The sequence below is a fragment of the Cheilinus undulatus genome, linkage group 13 (assembly GCF_018320785.1).
Source record: "Cheilinus undulatus linkage group 13, ASM1832078v1, whole genome shotgun sequence".
In the NCBI taxonomy this organism is placed as follows: Eukaryota; Metazoa; Chordata; class Actinopteri; order Labriformes; family Labridae; genus Cheilinus; species Cheilinus undulatus.
Window position 1 is genome coordinate 21,253,466 of NC_054877.1, and position 16,682 is coordinate 21,270,147.

At 37.1% G+C, this 16,682-nt stretch overlaps 1 protein-coding gene across 2 annotated transcripts; it reads right to left on the minus strand.

The window, feature by feature from the left end:
• Nucleotides 1–375: 375 nt before the first annotated feature.
• LOC121520167 (aquaporin-4-like) lies at nt 376–6,505 on the minus strand. Of its 2 annotated transcripts, none has more exons than XM_041803512.1 (5): nt 6,216–6,443; nt 5,352–5,769; nt 4,800–4,964; nt 2,302–2,382; nt 376–1,564 (listed from the first exon to the last, which is right to left on the minus strand). In XM_041803512.1, exons 1-5 carry the CDS (start codon nt 6,275–6,277, stop codon nt 1,319–1,321), a joined length of 972 nt encoding a protein of 323 aa, XP_041659446.1. In that variant the 5' UTR covers nt 6,278–6,443; the 3' UTR covers nt 376–1,318. The 2 variants fall into 2 exon arrangements, with proteins under 2 accessions (XP_041659446.1, XP_041659445.1); XM_041803511.1 differs by having other exon boundaries at nt 379–1,564; nt 6,370–6,505.
• Nucleotides 6,506–16,682: the final 10,177 nt, after the last annotated feature.

The window sequence follows — 16,682 nt, forward strand, 5'->3', positions numbered from 1 at the left end:
TTGATTTAGTGTCTGAATTACTTCAGTGCTCAAATGCAATATAGTCTCACCATGTAGACAACTTCAGTTGATGCAGCGGCATCAGTGGGCCGTATCATTTCCTCCAAATTACACCTAAAGATTGAAGTGCACCTGTTCTCTTTGCAAAGGAAATAAAATGTAGACAAAACAGATTGCCTCGATTTGGCATCGCAAAGTGGAGTCATTTCCTGTGCTCTGTTCTGATGGAACGAGATTACATGAAGCTATTCTCAGAGACTTAACTCACCGAGAACACACAGTGTGGACATTTATCTGACCACAGGGAGACATAATCTGAAGGTAGATGAGCCGATTCATCATTGATCCGAAACCTTGCCTCTCCCTTGTGCAGCAGGAACAACAGACCTCAGGAGAAAGCCTCATAGGTGCAATTGTCTGGTTTCTCTTTGTGAGGCCAGTAGAATTCTGCAACATTTTTGCTAATAAATAAGACAAAATGATAACATTTCTAAAGAGAAATTAAAAAACTTTATTATTACACCTTAACCTCTGGCAGCATTTCCAGATTGTTGATTCAACAAGCTAAAAAATATACAAACACAAACTCACAAAGGCAGATTGGCCCATTATCTTATAAAAACTCACATAAGAATGAGAAATTCACTACATCTAGCTCTAGAAATTAAAATAAGCTAATAATCACAGTTGTATAAAATGGATAAATAAAACCAGCATGTTGTAATAAAGAAACCTGCAAAAGTGTTTCCCTGCACTGAAAATAGAGAACGCTGTACCACAGCTCTGGTAATAAAGCTTGTCAGGTCTGTCTTACATTGTTCGGGACATGTAATGTGCTTAATGATCGCAAGGAAAAAAACCTCTTCTGTTATTACATATACAATACACAGACCAAAAGTGACACTAATCCAAAAATAACAAGGCTGCATTTTCTTCTTCACTTCTCCAATTCAGCGTGATGACCCCACATAATTGCTCGACCCCCTTCACATACTTCCTCGACAGTATGTATCGCAGGGGTCGTCATTCTGCAGGGTGCAGTGTGCGCTGCATGCCAACACTGCTACAAAATCATTCAGAGAGGGGCCTTAGGAGGAGTATTGAACAGGTTGTGGGACTGAGCCATAACAGTGTATTACCTTTATGACAATGAGAGTAATTCAGCCTTTTTACTGTGGAGCCTCATGGACAGAAATCATATTCTGCTGTGAGGATTTTAAGTCTTTGGAGTTAAGGGACAAGCTTTGAGATGGATACTCCAAAGTTTGATTGCCACTCTGCTCTACAGATTGGTCTCCATTTCCAGTGCACGTGATAGTCATACTGAAGAAAGCACTTCTCCCGTCGAGTCCTGGAAAGGATCTTTTTTCTCGCCTTTCTCCATGTCAGAGATGGAGCCAGGCTTGATGTTGAGGTCATCCGTTTCCACCTCTCTGTATTTCCCTGACGGGTCCTTCTGGAAGACCTTCTTCAGCCTCTCCTTCACCTCAGGGTCAGGACAGTAGAGGTATTCGTATAGACCTGCAGCCAAGATGCCCCCCAAAATGGGTCCCAGCCAGTACACCTAGAATAATAAGTGAGACAAACAGCTTAATGAGTCGGACGGTTAATCACAGCCTATGGGAAATGTTTGATTACTGTCAACAACATGATCTTATTTGTATGTAAAGATCCTCAACCTGTATTACAGGCACAGATTAGCGCCTGCGTTTGCCTCAGAGAGGAGACACTTCTGGAAATGATACCTCACTCCTACAACATGGCACCATGCTGTCTGCCTCTGTAGAAATAATTGCCTGGATACATAAATTCACAGCTAATGCTATTTTACAGCTTTTTCTGGTTATGTAGGCGGGAAAATCGCAACAAAGTTTGGATTCCTTGGCACTACTTTTTTGGGAGGAGTTAGAAAATTCAACTCTCATAGGCACGCTGAGAAGAGTTTGTTTCTTCCTGGTAAAAGAGACTGGTTTGATTGTGTCTTTAGGTCACAGCTGTTTTTACTGTTCTGGCCATGGTGCAAAAAAATGTGACCTTACCAGGTTTCAGCATGCCACACTTTCCTGGCCCTCTCTTCAGGACAGAGAAAAAAATCATGATAGATCATTTCAGAGCATTAAGACACGACACCAGGGCATTGGATATCACCCAATGAGCTGATTTATTAGACTAGAGGGCAAACACCCCATCATACAGTCATGGCAGATGTCCATTCACACTGACCCAGACCCTACAGGCGTAACGAGGGACAGTTTGGCTGAGCGAACCCCTAAAAGAAAGATAATCCAGTGTATCACTTACCCAGTGGCTCTCAAAGTTAAGAGTGACGAGGGCAGGCCCGAAGGATCGAGCTGGGTTCATGCTGGCCCCTGTGTAAGGAATCTAGAAGATACAGTTTAAAAATCATTGTTACAAACTGGTTTAAAGTACATGTCTGTCCTGCTTTGACCTACACAACAAGTTTATGCAGCAAACATCAACTGCAAGTCATAATATATGCGTTTGCTAAACAGACGCAGGGAGAAATCAGTTTTTCTGAGCAGTGTGAGAGATAACATCTATTTCCCTGTGCATTCATTTGCTCTGCAGGGTTCAGGGAGCCCCCCGGAGATTGGTTGCTATGCGATGGCAGCCTCCAATAAAGATGTGCACGTGGGTGTGAACCAGCAAGAAGCCTACAATATCACACAGTGAAGAGGAGATGCTTTAATGCACCTGCTCTTTCTCAAGAGGCACCAGTGCTTTTAGCTTTTAGAGCACGCTAAAGATGCTTGCACTTGGAACTATTCTTGTACTAGTCTTTGAAATTTTGTGTTCGATTTAAGACCTTTTTTGAGGTGGCTCTTTGAATCACTGTTTTTCTGATGGTTTTAGGAGTTAAGGAAGATGTCAAGGGATACATAGACAGCTGATCTATTGCTTTATATTAAGTTTTCAAGTGTTTTTTTCTTCTTTCTGATATAACTGGGCACCCTTTTGTTAGATTAAAAGGAATTTTGGAACAGGATATCCTTTTTTCTTAACAGTGTATTGGGCGAGGGACCATATACTGTATGGCCACTATGGTCAACTTCCTTCCTGGCCTCCCTCCAACTTTCTGTGATACACTAGAGCCAGAATAATGTTTCTCAGCCAATCAGTGGAGATCAGTCAATACCATAGAAAGTGACATCCAAGGTTATTATAATTAACTAAACCTATCTAAAATCTAAAAAATCTTTTTAGTTAACTGAAAATAAACAAAACATTTACAAAAAAACCAAAACTAAAACTTGATTCTGTGCTTAAAAATCAAACTAAAATATAGTAAAATTAAGGACAAAATAAGGACAAAATCTCCTCAGTTTTAGTCTTTGACAACAGCAGAGTGATGTACACATACACGCAAGCCTGGAGCAAGTAAAATTGCCTGATTTGATTGAAGAAGACTTCACAATAGTTATTATAGGTCTTGAGTTGTACTCAAACATAAAAACTGAATAATTAAATGAAAATAGAAGAGCCTTTTTGGGTCACGCCCCTGACAGGTTTCTCATATTGCCTACCAGCAGCAGTAACCAGCAGTAAAAACTAAACTAAACTAAACTGAAATTGACAATAAAATAACTAAAAACTGAATAAAGATAAAAACTAATAAAAAATCCTAAACTATTATAACCTTGGTAACATCACACTGTCCAACCAATTAGCAGTGGCCCAGAGTGTCTCAAACTTCCTGTTTCCTCCAGAACTCGAGAAATGCTGCTTTACATCTCTTTTGGTCCAAAACAAATGGCCCTAAAATTAACCAAGATAATTTGATGACACACATTATAAAGGTGAATAGTGGTACTAAATGTAATCATAGGTTTTGTTTTATGTTGGATTCCTAGCAAGTACTGAAATTTTAGCCTGAAAAATGGAGGAGCCATATTTGGACATATGCCTTTTTATGGGTTTAAAGTGTTGTCTATATTAAGATATATGACCAACTCATCTAGCACTCAGACTAAAGGTATTTTACTGACAAATTACTTATCATAATGTCAGATAACAGTACTCAATAGAGTAGTTAGATGTTGCCAAGTATTTTTGGTCAGTTTTATAACCTTTTAACAGTTTTATTAAACTTATGTGGTTTATATCAGTTCTTATTTTACCTTAGTCTAATCTCTGCTTGAATTAGTTCAGATTTTTAGTATTTGTTATTTTTCTTACTTTTATGGAATGGAATCATAATTAAGTGGTATAAAGAGTGAAATATATGTGATTTCAGTCAGTTTTATAAAAGCACAATAGTTTTCTTACACATGTAGGGTGTAAATCAGTTCCTATTTTATTGTGTGTTATCACTGCTAAAATTCCTGTAGTTATTAGATATTTGTAATTATTATAGGTGTCCTGTTGGACAGTCTGTTATACAGTATTCTGAAGTCAGTCATATCTTGCCTCTAAAAGAGGTCAGAATCTAAAGACAACCTCAGCATGTCTGTAAAATTAATACTTTGTATTTAAATAACTTTTTGATATGCAAGTAAGTGACAAAAGTAAAAAAAAAAACAAAAACAAAACAAAACAAAACAAAACAAAACAAAAAAACCCCAAACAAACAAACAAACAAACAGGAAAACAACAACAACAACAACAACAACAAAAAAACAAAACAAAACAAAACAAAAACAATTGTTATGTCCCCCTTTAATATTCTAGGGCTTAAGTTTTGAATTTCCAAGTATTTTAATGAGTGTCCTATTAAGGGTTAATTGTTTTAAACTGATGTCTCAGATGTCTTTGGAATCAGGAAAGCATGAATTACTTACTGCAAACAAGTGGCCAATAGCGACAGCTAAGCCAATAGAGAGGCTGGCAGAGCCACCCAGGTCGTTGCGTTTAGGATCACATGTGGCAAAGATGGTGAAGACGAGCTCGAATGTGATCAGGAGCTCCACAAGAAGGCCGTGACCCAATGAAAGTCCTGAGTTCACCTTGGAAAGACAAAAAGGAGTTTTTTGTTTGTTTGTTTGTTTGTTTTTACTAATTAGAGCTCCTGTAAGGAATTTTTTTTTGGTCATAAAATGGACCAAAATACTTCATAATAATACATATGTTTCTTCATGACCTATAAGAGCAACAGAGATCATCAGGAATAAAAATGAAAATTTTTATTTAGTTTCTTTAAATGTGAATGTAGCTGCTGTCTCAGGGTAGGTGTCAAACAAAGAAGTACACAGCATGCTGCTAAAGAGAATCATGATTGACAGTATATGCATATATACAAGACAAGATCAGCTTCTATTTTAGTGCCACGGTCAACAAAAACCTGAAGTTTCACACAGGAGCTTTAACTGCATGAAAACTTTAAAACCTCTTACCTTGGTTACACCAAAGGAGCCTCTAAAAGCAGCAGGAGTGACCAAATAGAGGATCCCAGCTCCTGTGATAGCTCCCAGGCACTGAGCAACCACATAGAACAGCCCCTTAGCCAGGCTCAGCTTCCTTGTTACCACCATGGCTGCAGTCACCGCGGGGTTAATGTGTCCACCGCTGATGTGTCCAAAACACTGCACCATGGTGGCGATGCTCAGGCCGAAGCAGAGGGAGATGAGGACTAAATCGGCCGGTGGAGGATTCTCCTCCCCCGCATGCCAGTTGATGGTAGAGCCCAGACCGAGGAGTACAAAAATAAGAGTGGCCAGGTATTCTCCAGACACAGCCCTCCAGAAGTCCTTGGTCCAGATCCCTTTGAAAGCGACCATTATGCTGTGACAGTTACACCAGGACAGGAACCTCCTGGCAATGAGAATAATGAGCAAAATGATTAGCCTACTTATGTATTCCTGGTGAGTGTGTGTGCAAATGTAGTGAACCCTATCAGAACAGCTGCCTCTGGGCACAACATTTATAACTCCACCAGGGATTTAAGCTGGTGGCTTTCCATCACAAAAAGTCACACAGAGCATTCTTTAAACATTGTGTACAGAGCCAAATGATCACACTTACTGTCAAAGCAAACAGGCAGTCAGTGTAAGCAGGATGAAGGACAAACCTTTTGACTTAAAACACTAAAGAAAAAGTAATTTGATTGTATAAAGACATTTTAAGGTATTTGTACATTTAAAAAGTTGCAAAAGAAAGTCAGATTTGTTGCAGCCAGCCTCTAAGGAATAACAGTTGCATCATAATTGCATCAAAGTTGCACCAAGAACTCAACATTTCTTTTCCTTGGTAAAACTCACCAAAAGCAATTGCACGTTCTCCCTGTCTCTGTCTCTGTAGTGTCTGAAGTGTTTTTATTCATAAGTCCTGATGATGAGTTTTTCACCCAGCAGAGATATCTTCCCTCCTCATCACAAGTTAAAGGTGAAAAAGTCTGTGACCTGCAGTACTTACAGCAAAGCAGCAGGCAGTGTGAACGTAGAGCAGAGAGCAGGTCTGTCAGACGAACATGATCCACACATTGTGCCCCGGGATTGCATCCAGCAGCTTTATTAAGTTACTAACCAGGCATCACCTCACGGGAATTAAACAGCCAGCTCAAGGGGGCGGGGTCTGGAGATCTGCTGGCTGTGCAAACACAGGCACTGTGGCTCAAAGTGCTGCTGCACAGAGACTGAGTCAGCCTCAGCATCTTAGTCATGTTACAGACACAACAACATGCTGCTGGAGTTTGTAAGATATTCACAGCCTCATTTATACTGGGAGGAATGCAGAACAGCACAGTGAAGTAGACTTCAGTAATAACAAATGTAGTTTACTCTCATGAAAATTCATGCATATTTAAATTTGTTGATATGCAGTAAAGGAAATATATCTATATCTACAGGAATAAGGGAATTAAAGCAAACAAACAAACAAACAAACAAAAAAACAAATGTTTGTACAAAAACCTGTTGATCTTGTAGCTCAGGGAAGTTTTTTAAAAAGTAGTTTTAATTTCTGTTTGCCAGTGTAAAAAAACTTCTGTGGTTTTCAGTGCTGCTTTTGTAGAATAGAAAGACTTTTATAGATGCTTTGACTGCAGGGGCCACATTTAAACTCAGTCTTTAAAAATAACATTTCAGCTTTTCACTTTCACTTCTGATGGATTTTTTTTTTTTGTGGCATTGTCCATTTATACACACATTTTTTTTCTTTTCTTTTCTCCCCCCCTGAATTTAGAGAACAGATAAACACTAAAAGTCCTTGTCAGGGAAAAATATTCCCCTTTGTATTCATCCTTTGGGGGAAATTAATTGTACCTCTGTTAGAAGACAACAGGGTTAGAATTTTAGCAGAGATAAATACTATTTACAAAAGTACCTATGAGAAAATAAGAATAATAGTATCATAATAAGAAAGACAATAAGGGTGGCCTCACAGGTGGTGCCAAAATCAATAAAAACAAGAGCTCCTCATAGGAGCTTAAATGAAAACAGTGCATTTTTCCTTTGGAATAAAGGTTACATTTGGTAAAAAAAAAAAACAGGGCCAACAGTCTTGATATTTAGACATAGAAATAGTGAAATCAAATCTTTCAGGTTAGAGAACACGGATAATGTGGGCTGCGGTGGCAAGAGAAAACTAATAAAACTCAAAATTGATCCACATGGCATGACAAATCATCTGGCTCAGACCCCAGATCTCAGATGCCCCCGCCCCCGCCCCCACTGCAGACAACAACAGTTAGATGCTGCATCTGTCAGGATGGAAATACACACTGAAACTTAACAAATAAAATCAGATTAAGGGTAATGGTAATGGTAAGGGAAAGGGTTAGGTACCAAAAGTTAAAAGTCAAAAACCAAACCTTCACAAACTACTTACAAAACTAACAAAGCTATGTTACCTACATAGATAATGTAGCTATGTAGCTATGTAGCTTAATATAAAGCCAATGGCACTAACAATGCTATGTTAGCTACATAGATAATGTACCTATGTAGCTAATGTAACTTAATATAAAGCCAATAGCACTATCAAACCTATGTTAGTTATGTGGGCAACATAGTTACATAAAGATAAAACTAGACAAAGCTTAAGCAAACAAAGCAAAGTTAGACTGTGCTAACAAGCAAAAAAAAGCTACATTCACTACATTTATAATGCAACTTAAGCTACATAATCTAAGATCATGCTTGTTCAATAATTATGCAAATGGTTGCTTGCTTAAGCTTTGTTAGCTTTAGCTAAAGCTAACAGTTAAATATAAAGCTAACAAAGCTATTGGAGCTAACAAAGATATTTTGGCGTCATAGGTGATGTAGCTAAATAGCTAAATTTGAATCTCACAAAGCTACAGCTAAAGCAAATGAAGCTACATGAGCTATGTTAGATAATGCTATGTTGTTTAGTTACACTAATGAAGCTAGAGAAATAAACTAAATTATTTTAGCTTCATAGGTTATGTAGCTATGTAAGCTAAATCTAATGCTAACAAAGCTACATTAGATTTATTGGTAACATAGCTACAAAACTAAGGTAACTAAGCAAATGAAGCTACATTAGCTACATTAGATATGCTAAGCTTTGTTTTTGAAAGCTTAGATAGCTTAAAACCAAACCAATGAAGCTTATACAGAGCTACATAAGTAATGTAGATAAAGGTACAGCAAATAAAGCCATGTTAGCCACAGTAGATTGTGCATTGTAACTTAGTAATGCAAATGGTGACTTGCTGTAACAGACCTACATTACATGTTACATAGCAACATTTACTACGTAGCTAGCAAAGCTGACTTAGCTTTAGCTAGAGGTGATTTAGCTAATTGTTTACATGACTACTTCTAAAAGGGGTCTATACATAATTTAGACATCAGACCTTCTTTCTGTTTTATTTATGGAATGTTGCAATTTGTTTTCTTTTAACAGATGTAACTGCCAGATTTTGTTTATGAATAATGTATTTAAAATAAACATATAAAAAGCTGTACCAGCAAATTATGTCCCTTCTGCTCTGATGGATGTGGCGTCTCATTATAGTGGTCTGTCAGAGTCCGATATTTGCTGTTTGCATCCAGACCCCTCTCTGGCATGGGGAGGGTGAAGCACATCAGAAAATGTCAATGTCCAAGCAAAAGATAAAAAAAAGTCTGCTTTAATTTCATAGCACCAAAGTGCCTCACAGAGCAAAATTAAAAAGATAAAAATATGAAACAAGAAAATACTATACACAATAAATAATATTAAAAACAAAATCTGTTGGGATAAAATGTGCTCATCCTGACAGGAAGGGTGAAAAGAAGAGAAGAGTCTTCCACAAATAAAAAAACAAGCTACAGTTTCTTGTGTTTATTCAACAGCTATTCTTAAATGGTCTACAAATTGGCATCCTCATGCATCTCTTGAGATTTCCTCAGTGCCTGTCGTCTCATGCTCTTTCCCCTGAGCCTGCCCATCTATGCCATATGCCTTATGATGCAAACCACCAGTTCTATCAAAATATCGTCTTTAAATCCTTTTCTTGTGAATTATTGCATTCCTATTATTATATTTATAAAGAGAAAGAACGTCTGTTCTATTTAAACTTTGTGCTTTGATTTACATCATGAGAGCTTGTGCTGAGTTTATCCACAGTCTGTTGACACAAGAAAGAAGAATGGTCATATTTTCATACACATATAATTTTTTGTTTTCTAAGTCATCACAGCAACTCAAGAACTCAAATGTAATATTTCAGAAAAGCAAATTTGTTTGTTGTGATGATTATACTGTGTTGTTTTTGTTTTTGATAATATCAGGAAACATTGGATCAACTTTGGTCTATTATTAAAAATATTAACTAACTTACTGCTTGCTATCAGAGTTCATGTCTTTGTCAACGGATTAATTGTTAACAAAGTCACATGTTTTATTAACTATGCCTACCTCATATTAACAGAAAGATTAACACGTTATCTGCAATGGTCAATAGTGTCATTTTTAAAAGAAGGGCCTTCTTCCTTTTGCTACCTTTACCTTTCTTTCTTAAATACATTTACTTTGGGACAACTGTAACCTCTAAATACATCAAAACAACTGAAGCACTGTAACTTCATATAAAGACTGAATGGTTTGTGACCCTTTGAAATAACTGCTTTAATTATTTAATTACTTGATTACTGAAATTATCCAGTTTCACAAAAGTTTTCTGTTAGACTCAAAACAAGAAACAACTGATTTCAGGTGACTAAAAATAAAACTCTGTTCAGTGCCAAAGGGTAGACTGTAGCTGCTTTTATTGGGTCTCCTCCTGATACTGATCTTCAGGAAACAGAGACTGGACATGTGAAAGACTGTATGTCTCCGTCTGTAAGCAGAACCCAGCGTTAGCCGTCAGCAGTGCTCACTGAGGCCGTGCTTCTCACAAAATAATCAAACTTTTCCTCCTCCTGGTTTCTGGGTGAGAGGAAATGTCTGCAGCTCTGTCAGAAGAAAATGCGAGAGCTGCCAAACTGAAACTATTTTCAGTTTAAGCACTTTTTTGTTCCTCCTTTAGACTTGCTTCTATTTCCAGTCACTAACTGGATCACAATTTTAGCTCAGTCCAACAGAAAAATATTGACTTAAACAAGCATGGTTCATCTGGAAATAGAAGTTTAAATCCAAACCTTAAAAGGAGATTTGAATTATTTTATTATAGTACAGAAGGCTGACTCACTGTGACAAAGCATTAGGAAGTAAATGTTTGGTTTCATCATCTGTGAGTTTGAATTGGATTACATACCATGTTAGAAACATTTTCATCAAGTAGAACCTACTGGACAATATTTATGCTACATCCTAAACCATTTAAAAAAACAATGGGAGACCACAGAGATAAGGAGAGGGGTCTGGCTGCTGACCACAGATCTCAGGCGCCCCCTCCTGCGAATGAGATGCTGCCTATACCAGAATGGAACAAGTGTTATTAGCCAGAACAACATATTTTATGTTTTAGATTCTATTTTGAAAAATTTGATTCATAAATTAATTCTGGCAGTTGCATTCAGGAAATAACCGTATTGCAAACATTACAACTAAGCAGCAGTTCATAAATAAAACAGAAAAAGATCCACTGACTTACTCAAGATTAAATATGTTTAGACTCATTTAGAAGTAGTAATGTGAAAGGTGGCTCGCTTTGGCTTTATTAAGGCTAACAAAGCTTTGCTAGCTACGTAGTTAACTGTACTACATAAACCAGTGTAGCAACACTAGCTTTAGCTAGAGCTATTGAAGCCAAAACGAGTCATAATTCACATAACTATTTCTAAAACTGCTTTAGCAAATGTTGCTAATTCTGTTTTAGCTTTAGCTACATTATCAATGTAGCTATGTTACCCATGTAGCTAATGTAGCCTTGTTAGTTTTACATTTAGCTACAAAGTTACATAACCTGCATAGCTAACATAGCTATGTTAGCTTTGCTAGCTTTTTTAGTTTTGAATTTAGCAACATCAGCTACATTTGCTATGTAGCCATGTTAACTACATATGTTATGTGTAGACCTGTTTTAGAAGAACTTATACATATTGTGACTTGCTTTGGCTCCGTTAGCTTTAGCTAAAGGTAACATACAGTGCTTAACAAATCTATTAGCCCACCTGTCATATTAGTCTCAGAGACCATCCAGCTTCATGAAGTGCTTTGATGCGGACTCTTTCATTTTCAGTGAGCTCTCCACGTTTTACCATTTTGAACAGGAATGAGGGATTTTAAACTGAATTCACCTTTTTACACCCAAATTTGAGCTGGCTCACTGGGCTTCTCTGAGAAGTCAGAAATGAATCAAGCATAACATTCAACCCCTAAAACTCATTTTTCTGTTCAGGAATGCAAGTAAATAACTATAATTTGACATAATAATCAAGAAATAATAATGTGCTTTACTATTTTTTCAGTTGTTTTGTAAATCAGTAAATTTGAAAATTCATGGATAACAATAATAATTATATTTTAGCATCAAAAATATCATTTGGGTTAAAGAGCTTCTACATATTGGTGTATTAACCATTGCAGAAACAAAAAAATTATTTTGGTAATTACCAATGCTGTTAATTTAGGGCAGCTGTGGCATGAACCTTACTCTGGGTGGTGGTCTAATAAATTTGTAAAGCACTGTAGATATGATTGCTATTTAGTTAATATATAGTTTCTTGGCAACTAACTAAGCTTTAGTAATGTGAGCTTTAGCAAACATAGATGAAGCGGACAAGCTATATTAACTACGTGGGTTATGTAACCACATAGATAACATAGCTAAAGCTTGAGCTAATGCAGCTACATAGCTATGTTAGCTTTAGCCAGTGTAACAGAAGCAAACATAGCTTGATCAGCTTAAGCTTTTGCTATATTGGGTATCTACATAGAGCTTATGAAGCTAACATACCTTTGTTAGCTTAAGCCTTGGCTATGTTAGCTGCATATATATTGCAATTTTTATTGCCATCACAATATGAGCATTCACAATGAATGCAATGCAACAGTCAGAACTGATCACACTTAAGAGGAAAAATGGTTTGCAATTGCAATGCAATTTTAGTGGTAAAACCATCTTGATTTGCTTTAGATTAATGAAAAGCAGGTTTCAAACTTCTCCTAAAGTTAATTTGAGGTTTCAAAGTCACTCTATTTTTCATGTTTCTTTATTGCAGCAATATTTGAAAAAGTTTTTTGCATCATATTTTTTCATACTGTGTGGGCCTAACATAAAAACATATTCCAAAGAATTATGCTCAAAATAATTACATTATGTCAGATTAACTAATAATTGAGTATATTTTAAGCTTAAACTTATGCATTTATTTTGAAAGACTTCGGGTGTATTTTATAAATCACAAATAGAAAAGATATCATAATGGCTCTTTTCTGAAATCATTCATCTCCAGCTTTAATTTTACTTTAAAGTTCTATGGTTTTAGCTGTTAATTGCTTTGTTGATATTATATATGATGATTACTGATCGATGAGGATTGATGTCCCCAGTGTCCAGGACGGGAATCCCTGGAACACCTCCTCAGCAGCTGCCCAAAAGCCCTTGGAGACGGGCGCCATGACCAGTTGCTGACAGCATAGCCACGGCCATCAACACCATCAATGGCCACCATGAGCCAAAGACCATCAGGTTCCACAGAGCCGGAGAGAAGCCCAACACTCAACCATGGGCGAAGTCTGGCCTCCTCACCTCCGCCACTTTTTTCATAGATGAGTGGTATTTGTCACTCTTTACATCTGTCTTTGAGTTCTAACTATTCATGAACAAATAAAAAAATGTCAGAAAAATACTGACAATGACCATTCATTATTTAATTATTTGAAAAATACAGCTTTTTCATTCCCTGAAAAGTGGTGAATTTGGAGATACAAGGTTTTAGTGGTAGTGTTATAAAAATAAATAAGGAGTATAGAGGACATTTTGTCTGGAAAAATCTGCACCCACACAAAAAGGACTCATTTCTAAAATTTTCTTGTGACACGACTTGTCAAACAAGTTTACAGCCTTTAGCTTCTTCTTCTTTATATCAGCGATTTATAAAAACACATACTCTGAGTGAGAAAGACAGCGCCAGTCAAAATATATCTAAACTACTTTTTTTCCTGCTCCTAGCATTGTGGTGAAAACACACCACTTATCTGCTGAATTGATGTGACTGATTCATGCCACTTAAGAGAAGTGCTATATTCAGTGTTTTTCAATGAGCTGATTTGACTAAGACATTCTCTGAAAGGTGCTGTCATTTATTATTTATGCTGGCTTGTGAGAGACTAAACAACACAGTATGTACTGAGCACTAAGTGGACGCGCTGAATGTTTGTTGTTTTGGCTGCTTGTTCTGATAAACATCACGTATCTTATCTACTGGAAGAAGACTAGATACAATCCTGTAACTGCCTGAGTGATTAAAACTAAAATATAAAGGGAAAAGAGGCCTTACACGGACTTCAGCGCTTGAAGTAAAAACCTTAATTTACTGAAAAATCTTAAGATAAAAGTCCATCCCCACTCAAGACCCAGTCTCTTCTACTGGTCTAGTGCCGCTGCATGTTGTTGACAAAGAAAGAGATGTCTCACATAGAGGATTCTGTGTTTAAATGAGCCAAAATTATAAAACATATGATTTTCCAATCTCTAATGCAAGATTCTAACACTACAAAGGATGCTTTATAAGTCTAAAGATATCAAACTACGTTTACAAATCTCCATTGACTAAGACAGTACTCACTCATGATTATACTAACACGGGCCTCTATGTTCCCAACAGGGCAGCCGGCTGGCATAGAAAGGCTTTATCATCAGATCAAATTAGGGCTTTGTTTTTTGATAATTAGTCAATATCTCATATTTTACTCAATCATGCTTTTTGGTTTACATTTGTAATGCTATTTTCTAAACCATCATTGCTGTCATATATTCATTACTGTCCCAGGTCTACCAGGAGTTAAGGACCTTTCCAAGAGCCCAAACTGGATGTTGATTACGCACTGACTGGGATTCCAACCATTGATCTCCCATGTCAGAGTCAGGGATGTAACACACTGAGCTATCCAGCCGCCATATATATAAGGTCATAGTGAACTTTGACCTACAAGATGAAGGCTTGTGCCATGTTTTCACAAAAATCCCTCAATGCATTCTTGAAATATCATGCCCACATGATTTCAGGTCACAGTTACCTTGACCTTTGACCCCCCCCCAAACTGTATCAGTACATCCCTCAGTGTTAGTAGACTTTCATGTAAAGTTTGAAGATCACTCAGAGCATTCTTTAGATATTGTATTCACAAGCAAGTTATGAACATAAGGTCCAATGTCCTTGACCCTTGAGCTAAGATCCTAAAATTTCATGGTAACACTGCTTGTTGATACACACTGTGGTTGTTTTTTTTAAAAAAAGAACTACAAACGTGACGAATATAAATCAGTCATGGTTGATATTTGACTTTTTGACAAAAAATATACAAAAAAACTCTTTAATGTCAAAAAGAAAAACAGATTTCAAAACTGTAATGTCAATATAACAAAAAATATATATAGGGTAAAATAATTGAGTGCATAAATATTCACCCCATTTAAAGTGAGTGACCTTATTCAACAGAGGTCCAGCCAGTTGGTACTAGTAGTCTCACAATTAGTGAAATGAGGACTGCAGTGAATGTGTCTCAGGTGACTGAAGTATAAAGACACCTGTGTCTGGAAGGTTCAGTCAGTGGTTAATCAGTATTCCTGGCTACCATTATACCATGAAAACAAAAGAACACTTCAAGCAACTCAGAGTTTAAGTTGGGGGATGGACCCAAAAAATTCTAAGGCACTGAACATCTCCTATAGCTCAGTTAATCCATCATCAAGAAATGGCAGGAATATGGCACATGTGTAAATCTACCTAGATCACACTGTCCTCACAAACGGAGTGATCTTGCAAGTAGGAGAGTGACAGAAGCCACCAAAACACCTATGACTACTCTGAAGGAGTGACAAGCTTCAGCAACAAATTGGAAAGACTCTGCATACAGCAACTGTTACCTGGGTTCTTCACCAGTCAAAGCTTTATGGAAGAGTGGCAAAGACAAAGCCACTCACTGTTCAAGACAGCTCATATGAAAAATAATAATAATAATAATAATAATAATAATAATAATAATAATAATACATTAAGTCAGAAAAAGCCCTCCAGTAAAAATATGTTTTAAAAGTGACTTAAAGGAAAGCACAGAGTCAGCTGACCTGATTTCCTCAGGTAGGTTGTTCCAGAGCTTTGGTGCCCAGACTGAAAATGGTAAAAGGATTACATACCATGTTACAATGATAAAAGACTTTTGCCCGAGGATGTGCGTGCAGGGGAATATGGAGTTAAAAGGTTAGTGATGTTACTGGGACAGAGGCCATTGAGTGCTTTAAAAGTGATCAATAAAATCTGAAAATCGATCCTCAAATGTACTGGCAGCTGATGTAAAGATGCTAATACAGGCACAATGTGCTCATGCTTCTTAGTTCTGTTTAAAATCCTGGCAGCAGAGTTCAGCACCATCTGTAGCATGTCAGAGATTTTGCATTATGAATACAGTAAAAAGCTACACAGAAATGGTTTAAAGAGAACAAGGTGAATGCTCTGGAGTGGCCAAGTCAAAACCCAGACCTCAATCCAGTAGAGAATTTGTGGCTGGACTTCAAATGGGCTTTACACGCCTGATCCCTGTGCAACGGGACAGAGCTTGAGCAGTTTTGCAAAGAAAATTACAGTGACCAGTTATGCAAGCCTGACTGAGACCCACACAGACTCAGTGCTCTGATTGCAGGTGCATCCACTAAATACTGACTTGAAGGGGTGAATATTTTTGCAGTCACTTATTTTACATTACATATTTTCATTGAATTGATGTAACTTTGTAGAAATCTGTTCTCACTTTGACATTAAGGAGATGATTTTTTTTTTGCCAAAAAGTCAAATCATATTGACTATGATTGATTTCTAAAAAATCATTAAAAGGGTAATATCCAAGGGTTTTTGCACCTCTGTTGAAAAGGATCATATAAACTTGCTGTAAAAAATGGAAGAGGAAGATAAGTTAAACCTTACAATATCCTATTATACTATGCATTACAGAAGAGAAATATTTTGTCCAGTAAAGAGATGGTTTTGCAGATTCAATTTGGAGGAGATGATTTCTCGGGAAGAGGGGGGAAACATATTGTCACTGTCAACACTTGTCAATCTTAACTGTTGCATTCTTGTTTACAATTACATATCCTCTAAAAAACAGGAGCA

What these genes read in the sequence shown, in the direction of transcription:
- LOC121520167 (XM_041803511.1), bottom strand. Translation starts at nt 6,455, where the DNA reads ATGCAATCCCGGGGCACAATGTGTGGATCATGTTCGTCTGACAGACCT. An exon ending in GCTCCTTTGGTGTAACCAAG is followed by an intron (nt 4,965 to 5,351) that starts GTAAGAGGTTTT and finishes TGTCTTTCCAAG; the next exon opens with GTGAACTCAGGACTTTCATT. An exon ending in TTAACTTTGAGAGCCACTGG is followed by an intron (nt 1,565 to 2,301) that starts GTAAGTGATACA and finishes TTATTATTCTAG; the next exon opens with GTGTACTGGCTGGGACCCAT.